Below are 17,811 nucleotides of genomic sequence, written 5' to 3' on the forward strand. Positions count from 1 at the left end.
GTGATTTGATTTCATATTTGATCTGGCTGTTATTCCTAGAAAAAAAAACGTATTCCTGCCAGAAGGCTGAGAATTGAGCTGCTTGCTGCATGGTCAGTGTATATAAAACTATTAAGCATCTTGTTTTTGGGGTGCCTTTTTAGAGCGTGTCCAAGTGCCTTAGGTCTTTACACTGCTTTGAGCAATACTACTCACCATGAGGCCAACACTGAGTTCTCAGGTGAAACAATCTTGCTTTTTGAGGTGTATATTATGAGTATACAGTAAATATCTACTAATACAAGTACATTTTCTGATTTAATCTACTGAAGAGCCTTTTCTGTGTGCGCTCCACCACAGTTGCGAGCAATGAAGGTCTTGACCTGAAAATAGAAGCTTTTCTATCAACAAATAAACGAGTAAACCCAATCCACCAAAGAATGCAGGTTATCTTCACGTGTCGGAATAGACGTCCCCATTCTAAAAGCCGAACATCTAAAGAAAAAAAAAAAAACCCACTGAAACTCACAAGGTAAAGTACTGAACAGGCAGAAATTTCCATTGCACAGATTTCAATCTTAATCTTTCAATCTTTAACTCTGGACTCCTGAGTTTGGTACAAACTGAAGTAAACCTGAAGCCATAATTAATGAATGAATAACGAAATGAATTAATACACAGGTGGTTTGGCTAATAAGGCTAATGTTCGGTCCCATAGCACAAGCTTCGCCCGGAGCAAACCGAAAGCAGTAGCAAAATGCTACACTGGAGAGGAGATCTTATCCTTTGGGACGCGCTGAACGGGTAATCTCCCATAGGCGCAAATCTATTGAGAGCATACGTGGAAAATAAGCACCATTGTTATGTGACCTAGATTCCATAGCAGTTGTTGGTGGGTAGACTGTGATTTTCACTGAAGTACAGGTGATGACAAAACTCCGCATCTTCCCGTTGGACCCTAGTAAAAGAGTTGATATGAATCGAGAAAAACTGATCTCAAAGGCTGGGTTTAACAGGTCAATAAAGAGACCACAGCAGAAAGCAGCTGTTATGATTAGCACAATGGAGACCCCTTGACATGGCTGTGATGTCACTATATAGGTGGCCTCACTAAAGAGGCTGCCAACCAATCAGAGCCCTGCAGAACTCCAGTGCAGAGGTTTACCAACCAGCGAACGTTTAGCAGACAGGTGGACACAGAGCAACGAGGACATCACAAGAAAGATAGAGATCTTATGAAAAGCAAGCAGTTAACACCTTTGTTTTACCAAGAAGAGACCCAACAAAATGACTATTTTAGAGAAATTTTTTCCAGAGAAGCTCAGTCACAAACGTTTCAGAAATGTCAACAAATTTTAAGATAACAGTAATGACATGATTGTCTCTTACAGGATAACAGTAATGACATTATTGTCTCTTATAGGACATACTGTTGCATGTGCTAACAGTTGTGGCAGTTGTTATACCCTTAAACAATGAGTGGGTGGCAATAAAGCCCTATTTGATTTTACTCTGAGATATTCCCCACTGACGCACAAGCAAACTGTACCTAGTATAATACACAAGACTTGCTTTATCTAATTCTCTTCCATGAGGCAGGGTTCCTATAGCCACAAAACTATACACAGGACTGGGTTCAGAAATGCCCTAATCATCATCTAATAATTAAGTGTGTTGCACTCTTGTATTAATGAACCACAACAAATTAATCATTAGATTTGGGGGGGGGGGGGGGGTTTGGCTGCAAAAGCATCAAAAAACATAAAAAAAAAATTTGTAACATTTGAATTTTTAAGCAAAGCATGCTGTTAAGTTCATTAAGAGTGAGATGTACTGCAAACTCCAAACTTTCCAAATGATATTGTCCTTAAAATCAACCGGCCTACTCATCATCTCTTTTTCTTTTTGCTACTTTGCCTTCTTTATGGGAATCTTTCAAAGATGCCAGCTGTCAAACTTCAGCATAACACAGATATCATCCAATTAAAATTCAGCTCTACACCTTCCAAATAAAACACAGGCCTAGCTTTTAATCACCAAGCACTGCCACCAGTTATTTTACACAACCATGATTCAGTCATATTTAAAATATTTAATGGGATGTCAGATTGAGATATTTACCTGTTGTTAAAATTTGTAACAAATGTAGCCTACTATTTAAAACAACAGAAAAAAAAAATTATATTATGATTTTTTAGCACCTTCAGTAAATATGTGGTTTGTAAACATGGAGCGACCACAATAAAATCCTGTAAAGATCCATGTCCGTGAGGCATTGGCTCCCAAACACTTCTTAGTCCAACACTGTGTCTCCATGTAAGAGCTCCAGGAACAATACTATCCTGGAACATTCTGTTAGGAGCAGTCAGCAGACATACGGAGCCAGCCAGAACAACTGTTTGTGGAGTCGAAAGAGGAATAATATTTGCATATTAAAATATGGCCTGAGAAAACAAGAGTACAAAATACAAAGTGAATCAAATCACTATTACTCATATCCAGTGTACTCATTCACAGACTCACAGCAGGGAAACAGGGTCTTCACACTTTCTGTATGGCAACCACAAACGTCACCAGGGCCAGCCAAACAATGATGCCTTCATCCAAAAATAACATCCTCCCAAATCCTCTCTTCTCAAACCCACTCACGGGACCCCTCCCCAAAGAATAACGCCTTCAGATACTATTCAGGGCGACGGGATGTAATTTTCAGCTCAGTTTCACTGCCAGACTTGTGTATGAGCCATCGAATGGCACCCTGTTTCCAAGGGATCCCTAACGAGCTGGAAAAAGGTTTTTCTTCATCAGAACTTGCTGCTTAATCACAACAGTTGTTCCTTGGTCTCTGTGTGTCTAAAAGAATACCACAACTGTCTGTCGTTATAAGCCATTGAAATATCACCCATGGTTGATCGTGTTGGTTGAGTTCTGTGACCTCTATTCTAACCAAGGTATTAGGTATGGTGGAAGAGCCTTCCTCCCCTGTTACTACTCATCTTAACATCCATTCAGTTGCCTGGCTTCACCTCCAGTGGAACAAAAAAATCAATTTGTCGATCATCAAAGAGTGACCAAAAAAAAAAAAACCTCCTCGTCCTTAACACTCAGGATCTCACTCACGTGTTTGTATAAGGTAGCAGCTGTAAATTAGCTAGTATTGTTCAAATCCAGGATGGAGGGGGAGGGCTAGTAACAATACAAAACACACCATACACCAGACGTTTGCTGGTTAATGGCTTGAGGTCTGACAGGGAAACACCTGATTCACCCACTGACACAGATGAGAAGAGGTCAGGGGGCACAGGGGAACTCATTTCTATCTAGTTAGCCACGGTGTCTTGGTAACACTGCATTATGTGACATCACAGCACAAGACCTTTGCCTCCAAGGTCCCAGAAGGTAAAGTGTTTGGTCTTGTTTCCAGTGATTCCTCTGTGAGACAGTCAGTGTAAAATGTATTAATAAATGTACTGTCATTTTGCCATACATGACTATACTCAACCTTGTCCAATATCTTTGTGTTAGCACACATCTCACACCCTGAAAAATACCACCAAAAAGAAAATGATTTCCATCATGTTCACTAGGTTGTCTGTTAGTTTATTTACAGCTTTGCTTGGTCTCACAGTATAACGACAAATATCAAAAAGTAAGTGTGCTATGGTTATCGGAATGAGAATTTGAATAATTAAATTTCCCTTTGGATTGAGAATATGGAGGGGCATTCAGGTAATATTCAAAAATATAACTGAAGAATTAAAAGGCTACACTACAAGCTATTGCACAGATCATCTGGCACCCTATACCCACTGTTGAAGATCAAATAGGCTGATAGTCAAATAAGCACAGTTCATAAACATAGTGCAGTTGGCACTTCGTGTGTTTAAGTAATCAGTACCAGTATGACATTTCTAGAATTATGCCACACAGGTGGTACACTGTGAAATGAATGACATCGTTTTCAAAACTTCAGGCTTCTAGTTAATTACTCTCTGAATATTCTTCCTGAGCCATTTCCACATTCTGAACTCCAGCATTAACAACTGGGGGGGAGGGGGGGGGGGGGGTTATTGTAGGAAACAACGCTGAATGTCTAGGTGAAACAAGGGGACACAAACTGTAGTAATAGTATACTGTTAAAATGTTCCAGATCCTATGGCTTAAAGCATAGCAGGTAAAATGAGGGGGATACAGCTAAACACATGAGGGGTCCTAATGCACTCTCTGGTGGCCTTTTCGCCCCTCTTTCAAGTATAGGCTTACATGTCGGACCACGGGTGCAGCGGTGCAGCCTTGCGTGCATATGGGTTTAGCCTGGGTTTGGATTTGTCTCTTGCTTATTTTCATATAGTATGTATCGTGCCCTTTACAGACCCAGAATATAAACAACATCACAAATGTGGAGATGTTTTGTCTCTGTCAGGAGCCACAGTTACTAACCTTTTTGTCACAGCAGAGGATCAGAAACAGGCGGCTACGCACTCGGCTTACACCGTTCACAGGAGCTCAAAGGCTATGTGCACGCGCACACACACACACACGCACACACACACACGCACACGTACGGTAACAGGAAAAATAGCACAGTCAAATGGGTGCAGTCGAGTTCAAAAACAAAGTAATTACCTAGTGGTGCCAGGCCATGTTTTTAGGACTAAACACACCAAAGAATGTGACTGAAATCTGGAGTGCTCAGTTAAATTTATCTTAAAAATTAAGATCCAGTCATATGCTTTTTATCACAGCCGTAAGCTATAGGCTACTCAAAACACAACGTCTAGGCCTACATTCGTAGAGTACAAGTTATTGTAGGAGACAAAAACACACACTTACACTGCTGAACATGTGTGGTACCTACATTAATGCATGGACAATGTTTTAGACCACTGGAGTCTGCAGACTGGATGACTAACTAAAACACAGTTAAACCAATCAGAGGAATTTGCTAAACAATTCAGAACATTTTATTGGATTCTACATACTGGCTTAAGACTTGTCTAACAGTTTTGTCTAAAGAGTAAAAAAAGAGTCTATTACAAAAGGCTAAATTGTCTCTGCACTTATAGTTCCTGGATCTTTCTACACAATAACCTTAATCTCAAATTTGAGAAGGGCCATTACTTTTAAAAACAAATCAAATCAGAGGAGAGGAGTGAGGAAAAGTAAGAATAGGTTATAATAGGTTATAACGGGTTATAAAGGCAGGAGACGCTGGGTGGAGTGTGGGAATGAGTGGAGAGTATATTAAAGGACCACGTCCTGTCCCTCACACAGCGCTGCCAGAATGTGTCTTGTGTCAGCACATCCCAGTGCCCTGGAGTGTACTGCCCGACCAGTCCGCATCCTGAGAGAATGGACGTCCCACCCACAACCACAGATCCATTTCCCCTCAAAACTCTGTGTTTGTGTCACTTTGTATCACCATATTGCAGGAGATCTCAGCCAAACTACTTCATAAATCACATCACGATAAATCCACCCAATCAAGGGCTGCCAGCGTTCACAGAAACGTAAGTCACTGAGAAAAAAAAAAACATCAGCCAACTTCCCCCTCTGATTTATGACTGCAATCTACACTGGACTTTTATTGGGACTTATGTGTATTCGTTCTACAAAATGCTCTTCCAACCACTTCATGCAACGGCTCTTCTGAGTTTGACAGCAACCCTCCTTCACAGCCGACTTTGTCTCGCTGGACTGGAGGAATGGATATACACAACTACCACGAGATCATAACATTTTTCTCTTCGCCTGCTATGAGGATTTGAGGATACCAGAGATTTGGTGAGGACGATCTGGGCAATGCAGTCTGATTCTCTGGCCTTGATAGAACAAAGCTGACAATTAACGATCACAAGGCCCGGGATTCGCTGAGTAAGAGGGTGCTGCTGGTCAAAGGGGCTTTCTGACAGGGCTTTTAGTGAAGCAGTGGCCACTTCCCCTGAGGTGCTGCCTGGAACTTGAGTAGAGGAAAGGGAGGAGGGACGAGACCCTTTCACGAGATTAACCCGTACGGGGGTTCGTGTAATGTTGCCAGGCAACACGACCCAAGCTAAAGCCATCTCTCCCTCTCCCTCTCTCTTTCTCTCTCAAAAAAAGAGAGAGTGAGAAGAAAGAGAGCAGCTGATACCCTCTGCTCATTAAGCACTGGCTGTCATTTTCAATCAATATCACAACACCTTGCAAAAGACATCAGAGACTCAAACTGAACTGACCTAACAGCAGTCAGGATGAGATTATACAAATTTGTAAAACAGTGAATGTGAGGTCATGTTTAAGACAATAGGATGAACTGCTGTTTTTCTGGAGGGTTAAAATCAGTTAAATAATCATGACTGAAAAAAAAAAGATTTAAGACCTTTGTAGGATTGCCTTAGAACTGACACCATGAAGGTGACGTGATGTTAAAGGAAAATCGCAGCGCAATGAAAATGATATACAGGCACAGTTGGTGTTTGAAAACAAATGGCTGATATTTTGGCATTGTTGTGTGTTGATCATTTTTTGTAGATTAATTCCGCCACATACTAGGACACACCAGAACATACCACAGAAGGCTGATATTACAGTGTAATATTTTGGAAACCTGTTCAGACACGATGGGTAGTTTACTAGTAAAAGTGTATGGTCTGTTTCGTTCCTACAGCTATGGCTATCAGTCACTTTCTTTTAAGCACTCTAGGATCTGTCCCCCAAGGTCTCATAGTAAATGTCTTTCAAAGAAAAAAAAATCTTTAGTCACAGATACAGTGAATGTGATAGTACTACGATCCATTTGAGCAGTCACGTTCCAAAGCCTTGGCAAGTGGATGTCAAATGGCAATCTGCCTTTTATGAGACAGAAACTGGACCAAACAGGTACGACTGCATTCATTGACTAACTCCACCATTCCTCACATTGTTAAAAGGTGATAGCATCAGCTGAACTCTACTTCCAAGAGTTTTTCAGAAGAGTGTCTCCATAAAATTTCATGTATTCTTAACCCTTACTGAAATTTCCAAAGAGAAAAAAAAACATTTGAAAAAATCATTGAAAAAAGAACAAAACAAAACAATACTAACATGGCAAGTAGTGAAACTATACTGTCCTAAATGGCTCAATACAAGATCACAACTTTTTATCAGGATCATGGCCACATGAACACCATTAAGGCCAATCTATACTATTACATGTCATTAGAACTACCAACAATTAAAGGATCACATACAATTAGTCAAAAAAAAAGGACATTATCCACACTGGCAGAGAGCAGAATGGGTGAACAATTATTAATGTGTTATTAACATTTTGAATGGTCAAACTGAGACCAATGAATTAATGCATTAAATGAATCAACGTCATTATTTTTATGCGTGTTAAAAAGAGAAGGGCATTAGAATATCTCTGACATCAATGAAGTCAAAATTGGCGGTCCTAACTGTCGTAGCTTGTTAGTCACTAGATGACAGCTTGTGTGTCTCTCTCTCACTCACTCACACACATACACACACACACACACGCACACGCTAACACAGACAACAAACACCCTTGGGGCAAGGCTTTATCCCATACTAAGGACAAAACGTTGCATTGTCCTTGGAAATGACAACGTTGTAATAGTCTTCAAATTCCTTTTACGCTTACCTTACATGTTACTGCAACTGTGGTCATTTTATTTTCATAGCAATTCAATAACAAAACACCATTTTGGCCCTCTTCTTGTTACGGGCGAGGGAACAAGAGGGATAAATTTAAGACTAGTTTGCATGCAACTAACAAACAAGAACATAATAAAAGTAATAATGCATAAACAACAACGGTAGCGTTCTCCATGACGCAGTTTCCAAAAGACACGCCAACCTTGCTATGAATAATAAGGTGACTTCATTTCTGCACACTCAACAAAATGATCATGACACCTCGCCGTCTCCTGTGCTAATCATAAACTCAGTGACATAAGTATGGCCACAAAGCAGAACCATTATTACAAGAGCCCCTCGGTATTCATTTGGTTCTAATAATTATAACGACCTCTGTATATTGAACATTTTGAGGTTTTTGCTGATAAAGCAAATAACAAATATTGTTCACAAAACTTCGATATAGGAATGGGCACTACTGAATGAGGCGCTCCATTGCGAAATCTTAAATTCATAACAAGATCGGAAGCATAGTACCCTACATTCCTTCGAAAGCGGCGTCTTAAGGTGATATACTTGACTAATGACAGTAACAAAACTTAATTAGCCACCCCATTTATTTTTTCACCTTTAATATCGTTTTAATCAGGGACAACAAAAGAAACGTTCGTCCTTAAAAGGAACTGACTTCCATATGATTTGGTTACAGTTGACACATATTCGATGTTTGACTAACGAGTTAGGATAAATAAACAAATAGACTACTGAGGATGACAACAATCACAACTAAATTAAAACTGTCGTTCGTTTATGACCGCAAAGTGGTTGACTCTTGTTGATTCATCATACAGTAGCAACTTATCGCTACTGTATTCGAATTTCTGCTACATAACAATTCAAGTGCCAGTTCAACGTGACATAACTTACATGAAATTAAATTATTATCGGAGAACGTACAGTGAATCGACATTTACAAGAGATTTCAACACTCACCTGATCTCAGCCCAAGCACTGAAGTTAAACGACGTTTTAGAACCTGGTCTGGGAGATCTTCGAGTAAACTGTCTGAGAGCGAACACTTTTATTACAATCCCAGTCGTAGCTCGTCTACCCTAAAGTGTATCGTGTTCTTTTGCTACCGGTGAAAAACAATTGACCGATGTTTCTGTAGTTGGGTAATTTTCATCAAAAATGTCTGCCTTGGACAACTCCACTCCTTTGGTGAACGAGTAATCAGGAGAGGCGACCTTTCACTTCACTCAGCGTAAATACGTGGAATGGTGGGGACGTTGGGGGACTTGAATTCAACAATTTCCTCCTCTACAACCTAAGCGCCCTCTGTCGGTACGTGCCCCACACGGTTTACCGAAAACCGAAAATGAAATTAAAGAGGAATTTTACTCAAAAACAACCTCATTCGATTCGCTGCAAGATACGTAGAACTCATGCTGAATTGCGATATGACTTGATTCTTTTAATGAGAGAGCAGAGGGGTAGAGGCTTCAGAACCGCTAATCCAGGGTTAGAGAGAAAATAACTCAGCAAACCATAATTTAAAACACGTAAATTAATCTAAAAATGGCACGCAATGTCTGTCTGTCCATACATGGTAGAATCAGAAGATGTGAACCAGATGATGAAAGCCCGTCCGTTTTCATCAAAATTCTTAATTCAAATGGGGAAAAAAATGTTGCTAAACTGACCTGCCTTACCCTTAACATTACAAAGTTACCTCCTGCAGGCTACGACGCAATTTTTTACACTATAGCCCCTGGGGGGGGGGGGGGGGGGGGGGGGCAGAGGATACCAAAAGGTCCTGACATTTGCTCAAAATTCTGTTTACCCTTCTATTTGAACTTCTTTTGTCTGGAAATATAATAAAACTTAATGGAAAAGAGGAAACACTGTGAAAAATGAGACAGCTTAACAAACTTTTTTTAACAGCCAAATGAGTACTAAACTACAGACAACCAGCATGAGATCACAGAAAAGTAAGAAGAATTCTGTTGGGGTGGCTGGGACATGTCTGAAATTGCACCTCCAAACTTACTGCATGCCTGGAAAAACATTCATCCGAAGGTGAAGCAGTCTGAAATTACACTCACACACTTGTACTGCTTCAGGGTCACCAACCCTGAGGGAACAACCTGAGTATGCAGTCCCTCGCTGTCCCACGGGGACAGAGCAACCATTTCGATTCTTCTCCAGTATATAAAACTGCAACAGAATTTTGTTCCAGGTTTCCTCTAACAGAATCAAGTGATGAAAGTCTTGAAAATGTTCAGAGAATTTGAAAATCAGAAGCAGGTTAGTACGATTAGGACCAAAGCAGAATGTTTCAATCTGGTCAGTCTGAGAGAATCTCAAAGATGTTAAATGTCTCCAAACTGGGAGCACAACGTATCCAGTAGGAAATCATTTCAGAGCCACATGAAAGAAACCAATTACAGCTTCAGATGTCCTGAAAAGAAACACCCAAAGATCTCATGAATTGTTTCACAGACAGTACATTGGTAGGGGTGAACTTATTTTTGTGTGAACCAGGGCAATGTTCAAATCTGACTCAACCCTCTTCACACTGGAAAACAATATACTCAACACTTAAAACATGAGAAGTAAGACTTGTGACTATAAAACAAGTTGAATTTATTGCTTATAGAATACAGCTTACAGCTTTCCAGAATCTGTGCACAACTAGAACATACCAGTTGCCACAACATAAGAATTCACCACATTTACACAATGCAACTTTCACATATCGCACCGTGGAACAAAAAAAAAAAAAGATTTAGCTCAGATATCAAAAATTTTTTACAAATTGAACGTTTCCATAATTATGTGTACACTTACTTCAGTGCAGTCTGTTGCACCAAAGCTGTTGAATCCTATACAGTGAAAACTCCTTGAGTTATCTTACTTGATTCCATCTAGCACATGAGGGTTTTCAGTCTCTTCTATCTTTGGTTCTATTCAAATATTATTCTGCAAGGAGTAGATCTTTTCATTGCAATACTGTACTGGACATGGGTTGGATAAAATTTTTTAAATCTTAACCTACACACACTATCATTTTATGACTTAACTAAAAAAAAAAAAAAAAAAAAAAAAAGCAACATCCTACATTACAAGAGACATTTCTGCATGACAAATCAAATTCAAAAACTTATTCACAAGCCCTCCAAACAATTTCAAAAGGTAGCGCCGTAAGATAAACAAACCAGAACAGAAGTTAAGAGACCACTGCAGTTAAAAAAAAAAAAAAAAAAAAAGAAAGAAAGAAAGAAAGAAAGAAAAAAAAAACGAGGGGGAAAAAAGTCCCCTTTCCTTCCCCTCAAATGAGTCTTAGTTAACTATCTTAGAAAACACAAAGCAAGAAAGAAAAGAGCAATAAAACTAAAACGGACAAAACTTTAGCTTCAACACTCTGTCCTGTACTTAGCGAAGAAACAATTTAACATATGTAAAGCACTTCATGTCATACCACTGTCATACTGGAGAACTTTGTATGCTCAAATCACAATGCACAAATAAGAGTAATTCTGCAGAACTGTTAACTTGCTGATGATAATGTAGTAAATTAAAATGTAAGAAGGAAAAGGCCTGAAGAAAAAAACAAAACAAAACAAAAAAAAAAAAACAAATAAAAAGTCAAGAGCTGAAAATGCATATCCCACCGAAACAGATAATTCGAGATTTATATCAAAAAGACACCACAGACAACTTCTGTTGGTTTAAACCTGAAAAAAGTTCTTTTTGAGTGTATATACTGCTCATTTGAGGGCTATCAAGAAAAAGGGAACACTTAAACACTGCAGTGGTCCTTTTGCAGGGGGGTGGTGTTGGGATGGCAAGATGTGTTTGTGTGTATGTGTGGGAGGTGGGCCGATCACATGTCATCCTCTTCGTCCTCATCCTGGGAAGAGCCAGCCTGTTGGGCAGCGCTGGCGGAGGCTGCGGCTAACTGTGCCTGCTGGGCGGCTTGTTGCATTTGCAGCCACTCCTGCTGTGCTAACTCTGCTTGTTGCTGCCGCGCCTTCAACCCGACACATAAACATTACTGTTAGTCAGTCACATAATAATTAGACACAAACAATTATCACATACACACACATTCCAGTTCGCAACCAGAGAGACCCCCCTCAGTGAGGTTCCTTGTACCAGTATAAAGCGTACACCTGAAACTCTGATTGTAGAAGATGCAATGATTCTCTCAAGGTACAACCCATTTGAATCCACCAGTGCCTGACATCTCCAATCACTGCAGGTCAGTTTAAATCAAGCAAAATTTATAAGACATCTACCCAGCAGATGGACTACTATTTTATTATAAATTATTCATCAGCTGGGTAGATGTCTTCGTTCCATTCAGACATTTATTATATCTTTAAAGCAGAACACATCAGACACATAAAAGTTGGAATGTAGCAAACCCCTAGAAGTTTAACTGGAGGCCAAATTTGAAAAGTGGGCCAGTGTTTGATGCTCATTACCTTGGCGAATAACTCCTGCTGCTGACGGAGAAGTTCCTCCTCGGGTATCCCGAGGTTTTCTAAGCGGGAACTCGCCTTCCTCCTTTTAAGCGCTACCGTTTTGCACTCTTGAAGAACGTCTTTTACTTCTGTGATGTACGACGCAAAGCCAAGGCTTTCCAATGCTGAAGAAACCAGACATTATTAATAGTTAAAGGGACCTACACTTTTATGAGTGAGGGTTAAACTCACGCCACTTAAGGAAACATAAAGGGGGTGTGCCCTTTTGAAAAAAGAACCATCTAATCTAAATTTGATAATTAGGTTAGTTATGAAAATCATATCTTTACCGTTTATGACATGTTCTGGAGAGATAGTCTTCTTTTCAGATTTGTTGCATATTTCGTTTGCCTCTGAAGAAATGAGGTGAATGAATTCCGTGCAACAATTGACAACAAGCTCTCTGGCATCATTGGCAACTCGTACGTTGGGTAGAGTTTCTTTAATCATTTTGTTGATAGCTGCTCTTGGAATGGTTAAGTCATCGTCGTTTCCAGACGAAGAAGCCATCACTGACCGTGTTACCGCTACGTTTGAAGTAAAACAGCGACTTAACTTTCGAGCTCCCACCGTGGGCTCCGACAGGCCTTTGTATGCAGTTGTTGCTAACTTAAGAATCACCGGCTTCCTTCGGTCGTGTAGCTAGCTCACAGCTAACGAACAAACAAAACCATAAAACCTTCACGCACGTAATCCAAGTCCAACTAAAAACTAAGCATCTCTCAAACGGAATGTGTCAAAAACCAAGGTGATGATGAGTATCAACCCTTTCGCTAACTTGCTGGTTAGCTTGGTGATTAGCTAATGCTATGTTCCCACAACTATACACCAGTTCTACTTAGCTTGAGCGCTTTTGTGGACATGGCTCTGCAGCTAGCATGTATAAATGGTACCTGGAGGCATTTTGACGACGTTTCGATCTAATAATCGGTACTGATAAACTAACAATATAGTGTGCTTTCTAGCAAAGTACTAAGGGGCAGTATCGAATCAATATACACGTTTAATGCATTACTCCCATGATGTCAGCAGCAACACCGTTGACGAGCATTCTCCGGTAACAATCCCACAATGCACAACGAAAGGACATCCTGCGCTGTTCTTCTTCTTCACATTGACTGTCAGCGCGAAAAGTTTTACAGCACAATAGTGCCACCCGTCTCGCTGGAGACTATTACGTCCCTATTCATTGTAACTTACAGTGTTTTCTAAATCCACATTTTGGACAATTATGTAAATTTAGACAAATAAAAAATTATCATGTCTCACAGCTGAAGCATGTGCTTTAAAACTGACAACTCTGTCGTATGAGAACATTAGCCTTATGAACAGAAGACTTAAAGAAGGCTTCTTTATCTCATTCACTAATGACAAAGTTAATCGCAGATTACCAGATGAACATGGTAATGTTATGTAATCCAAAATCCAACTGAGCAATACCTCAATACATGGCACTATTCAGACTGCCATTTCCCAAGTATGTCCAACTCAAGAATGTCTTTACAATCTTTTCATAATTTCGGTTTGCGATTTATTTTTGTAATATGTTGTCTGGAGGCCTATAAAAAACATTCCTTCACTTTATTACACGCAAGGTCTATATTTTTTCTGTTGAGGTGGACTGGTTTGCTATTCTGCCTGAGCTGCATTAATGAACATCTGTGAAGGCTTTAAGAGGCTTAAAAAGAATGTGTGTGAGTGAGTGTGTCGGTGTGTGTGTATGTGTGTGTGTCTGTCTGTCTGTCTGTCTTTGTCTGCGTGTTTGTACGACAGAGAGAGAAAGAGAGAGAGACAGAGAGAGAGAGAGAGAGAAGAAAGGATGGATTGTGTGGAGGGGTCTGCATTTATTGACTGCTTGGTTTATATTTTAAATTTCTCAGAAACAAGCTCAAAAAAAAAAAAAAAAATCAGTGGAAGGAAGACATCTTCAAACATTTTTTTGTGGGAAAAAAGGAGCCAATACCTCAGTGCAAGTGCACACAGTATATATTTAAACAGGTATACACAGCAAAAAAACCCCAAACAAAACAAACCAAAACAAACCAAACAAAAAAACCCACAGGACATGCAATAGCACAGTAAAGATGTCAAACTATTTTGAGAAGATTTTTCAAGTACATTTAATAAGTCCATACACCAGAGAACTCCAAGTACCAAGAGAGTGGATAACCAAACAAGGAATGATGGCGGCTCTAACATCACAGATCCATCGCATAGGCCTAAGCTTGGTTCTTATCCTTCTCTAAAGAGAAGCTTTTTCGACTTCTCCATCGTAGTAGTTTTAGGAAGTTGAGACTTGCATTGAAGACCTTGTCATGTTCAAACACCATTTTGTAAAAGGTGTCAATGGGCAGGTCACCATTGGGATCAGCGTATTTTAGGGTTGTCATGGGCGTGTAGAGGGTGTTGGTCTGGTGACGGAACGGTGGGTTCTCCATGGTGATTATTTTGTGTGTGTGCTGGTACAGAGTAATTTTCATTAGACACTCAAGCAACAAAACCCAGTAAACTTTCAGCAAACACACAGTCCACACATTAAGTCTGAGTCTGTTGCTTACTGTTCTGAATCCCCATAACAATATAACTGATAAGAACATTAACATTTATCTACTGACATTTAAAATAAAAATTGTAAAATGTGAAATGTCGGTACCTCTGCAATGTCCTCTGGTGTTTGACCAAGGCTTTCAAATATCTGGCCGTAGTTCTTCAGGTAGATGTTTGTGAACATGTCAGCAGTCACTTTGTCAGCTTTGGAGAGGTCAATCTTCATACCTTCCTCGTACACTTTACGTTCAAACTCAGTGATCACCGGCCCAGGCTCAATCAGACTAATACTATGTCAGAAAATAGGATGTACTGATTAGGTTTTCTTAAATTATACGAGCTGTTTCATTTGTGAGTAAATGTAATTATCCAACAAAGGATTTACTGAAGGTAAACTGTTTGAAAACCTAATGTGATAACTGTCGTAAGCAAGAATACAAATTTTGAATTTTTATCATATATGGATTTTTAGTATGTCCTTGACTGTTAGAATGCACACACACGCATACACACATGTGGGAACACACACATGCACACATGCAAACGCGCACACTCACATACACACACACACACAAACCATATATCCTTATATCTGCAGTGACAATATCTGACACACTTTGATTAATGAGCAGTATTTTTAAATCTCGTCTGAATCAGCACTTTGAAAGAGATGACATTTTTGGTGAAACTAAACAGCCTTGGGTACACAAGGTCACAACAGATATTTGTAACTCAACACATCTAAACAATGGTAGGATATTGCATTCTCAGTTTGCAGCTGTTTTTCACACGAACACAGATGTGATCATGCGTGCATGTGTGCGTGTTTGTGCGTGTGCACAAAGAGAATTTTCTTTCAGGTGCAAGCTTTCGATTAACCCTGACCATGCTCACTCTGACCTGAACAATTTCAAGTTGAGAACAGAACAATCCTTTAAGTGTATTTCCGTATCCCTTCCACTGCTTCTGCTCTACAGCAAAACTTTGAGTGAATTGAATTTGTCTATTGTGAGATTGTTAGCAGTCGCAACGATAAATTCTGACGGTTAATCCGTATTTCATAGAGCCACTTACTTCAGATTAAATCTCAGGGCTTGGACGGCCAGGCTCTCACAGAACCCCTCCACAGCAAATTTGGATGCAGCATAGATGTCATTGAACAATATGCCTGTGTAAAAAAAGAAGTCCACTGGTGTAATTATTACTGCAATGAAAAACGTAGCATGAGAAACATCAAATTTTGTTTAAACTGGCTGGTATCACAAGTCTTTGATGGTTAGATCTCTCCGGGGAATGATCCAGTGGCAAGCTTTCAGCAATTACATGCTTTATGTGAGATCACAACTGATCTGAGACTTATACATTCCCTCTCTATTTCTCTGTATGTCTCTTCCTGCTGACACACATGCTCTCTCTTAAGAGAAAACTTGCATAAATATTTTTTCTGACCGATTAGCTTGTCTAACCGAGCAAGAGACCTGATTTTTACTTGCCAGTTGATCTGCTGATCTACTGTTGAGTTTGACTAAAAAAATATCCCGTCTTGTGGGTTGTTGGATTGAATGTGGGAAGATCCATAAAAACATTTCTAATATTGCCATAGCTCTATTACCCTGAATGCCCATAACACTGCTGATAACCACGATGTGACCACTCTTGCGTTTCTTCATATCTGGTAAGACCTCCTTTAGCAGTCGCACAAGCCCAAAGAAATTTGTGTCCATGACTGTCTTCATCTCCTCCATAGACTGACACTCAATGGGTCCAATCAAGCCCATCCCAGCATTGCTGACTTAAACAAAAACACAAGGATTTCATTGGAGAATATGACAAAACATTAACACCAGAAACAAGCCTATAATATATTCTCTCATACCACCACTTAAGTGGTCAAAATCAAGTAGCAATTTATTCATATTAATATATAAAGTCCATAATCCCCCCCCCCAAATCCCCAACTGTTATAGGATTTGTTGCAGAAAAAAATCGTTCATTCTCATACAACACATGTGGTGTGGTAAATGCATGCTCTGTGCTTTATGCTTTGTAATGGGAACACAGTAAGAGTGCTGTTGAGAGGAGATCTCATTGCCTTACTGAGGATGTCGACTCTGCGCTCGGGCAGACTGTCCACGCAGGCTTTGATGGATCCCTCATCACACACATCTAGCCGTTTAATCTGCAGCGTTCTGCCGAGGGTGCGCCCTGCCGCCTCCACCAGAGCCGCCCCTTTGCTCAGGTTTCTCATGGTGGCATAGACTGATTCACAGGACACATCAAAGAGCTTTTTCATTCCGAAATACGACAGATATTCTAAACGCAGCAGACAGAGTCTAAACACAGCTGTTACAGGTGAAAGCTAGAATAGGAAATTAAAGCTCTATTCACATTGGTTTGTTTAGATATGCAGCCAGGTGTTGCATATCATTGTAACTTCAGTTTACTTTAAAAACCAGTCTTTAAATAAACTAGAGAAACAATTATCCCTATGTTCCAATCACAATACAACATGCGAACTAACAATGAGGCGAATTATAAAGCAAGAGAAAGTTTCTTTACCAACACAGACACCTGTGTACATAGAGTGAGCCACTCTCACAAGATAAATCATATGTTACTCAGATTTCTTTCAGGGTAAACCTGCCGCCCAGCAGTCTTACCCATGAATCTCTTCTTTTCATCTTTGGCGATTCGGACAGCTAGAGCCAGGCCAATGCCAGAGGAGCAGCCAGTGACAAGCACAACCTTTTGGTTCATGGCAATAAAAAGCAAACAAGGTGTCCAGAGCCAAGATGCAGTGTAGTGAAAGAGACAGAGTGAGTGAGTGAGTGAGTGAGTGAGTGAGTGAAAAGGAGAGAGGTACAACCGTGTGGGAGATTTAGAGAAGGGGTAGCTCAGACACCTGTTGTTTAATCCATTACACAGTCAGCAGAAAGAGATGTGTGTATACAACAGTCATGATTACATAAGCACACACATGCTCCACACACTAACCAGGGGCTTATGCTAATATCATAAGACAGGACCAATTGCTGGGGTTGTTGCATCTTTAAGTGTTTTGATGACAAAATGATTGGTAACAGTGATTTCCAGTTCAATTTCCCTCTCCTTATGTTACTGACAAACCAGGGATTAA

The 17,811-nt window shown here is 40.0% G+C and overlaps 3 protein-coding genes across 3 annotated transcripts in view; all 3 read right to left on the bottom strand.

Annotated features, from left to right (window-relative positions):
* Positions 1 to 8,844, bottom strand: part of gng12b (guanine nucleotide binding protein (G protein), gamma 12b) — a 33,742-nt gene extending 24,898 nt beyond the window's left edge. The window contains exon 1 of the mRNA XM_030791251.1: positions 8,593 to 8,844. The gene's annotated coding sequence lies outside the window, so the exon portion shown is untranslated. The remainder of the gene's footprint in view (positions 1 to 8,592) is intronic.
* Positions 8,845 to 11,295: 2,451 nt separating this feature from the next.
* dr1 (down-regulator of transcription 1) lies at positions 11,296 to 13,151 on the bottom strand. The gene is made up of 3 exons (XM_030791250.1): positions 12,419 to 13,151; positions 12,090 to 12,253; positions 11,296 to 11,632 (listed from the first exon to the last, which is right to left on the bottom strand). Exons 1-3 carry the CDS (start codon positions 12,636 to 12,638, stop codon positions 11,486 to 11,488), a joined length of 531 nt encoding a protein of 176 aa, XP_030647110.1. The 5' UTR covers positions 12,639 to 13,151; the 3' UTR covers positions 11,296 to 11,485.
* A 1,196-nt stretch (positions 13,152 to 14,347) lies between these two features.
* On the bottom strand, positions 14,348 to 17,432 carry LOC115827416 (retinol dehydrogenase 8). Its single transcript, XM_030791248.1, has 6 exons — positions 17,336 to 17,432; positions 16,773 to 16,934; positions 16,288 to 16,467; positions 15,750 to 15,843; positions 14,782 to 14,965; positions 14,348 to 14,587 (listed from the first exon to the last, which is right to left on the bottom strand). Exons 1-6 carry the CDS (start codon positions 17,430 to 17,432, stop codon positions 14,348 to 14,350), a joined length of 957 nt encoding a protein of 318 aa, XP_030647108.1.
* Positions 17,433 to 17,811: the final 379 nt, after the last annotated feature.

The sequence above is a fragment of the Chanos chanos genome, chromosome 14, assembly GCF_902362185.1.
Source record: "Chanos chanos chromosome 14, fChaCha1.1, whole genome shotgun sequence".
NCBI lineage: Eukaryota > Metazoa > Chordata > Actinopteri > Gonorynchiformes > Chanidae > Chanos > Chanos chanos.

Excerpts from the sequence above, each read along its gene's own strand:
- LOC115827416 (XM_030791248.1), bottom strand. The coding sequence starts at position 17,432 with ATGAACCAAAAGGTTGTGCTTGTCACTGGCTGCTCCTCTGGCATTGGC. Across the intron at positions 16,935-17,335 it reads TGAAAAGAAGAGATTCATGG|TCTATGCCACCATGAGAAAC; the intron begins GTAAGACTGCTG and ends CCTGTGAATCAG. Across the intron at positions 14,588-14,781 it reads CACCAGAGGACATTGCAGAG|CACACACACAAAATAATCAC; the intron begins GTACCGACATTT and ends ACTCTGTACCAG.
- dr1 (XM_030791250.1), bottom strand. The coding sequence starts at position 12,638 with ATGGCTTCTTCGTCTGGAAACGACGATGACTTAACCATTCCAAGAGCA. Across the intron at positions 12,254-12,418 it reads TCCAGAACATGTCATAAACG|CATTGGAAAGCCTTGGCTTT; the intron begins GTAAAGATATGA and ends TGGTTTCTTCAG. Across the intron at positions 11,633-12,089 it reads AGCAGGAGTTATTCGCCAAG|GCGCGGCAGCAACAAGCAGA; the intron begins GTAATGAGCATC and ends GTCGGGTTGAAG.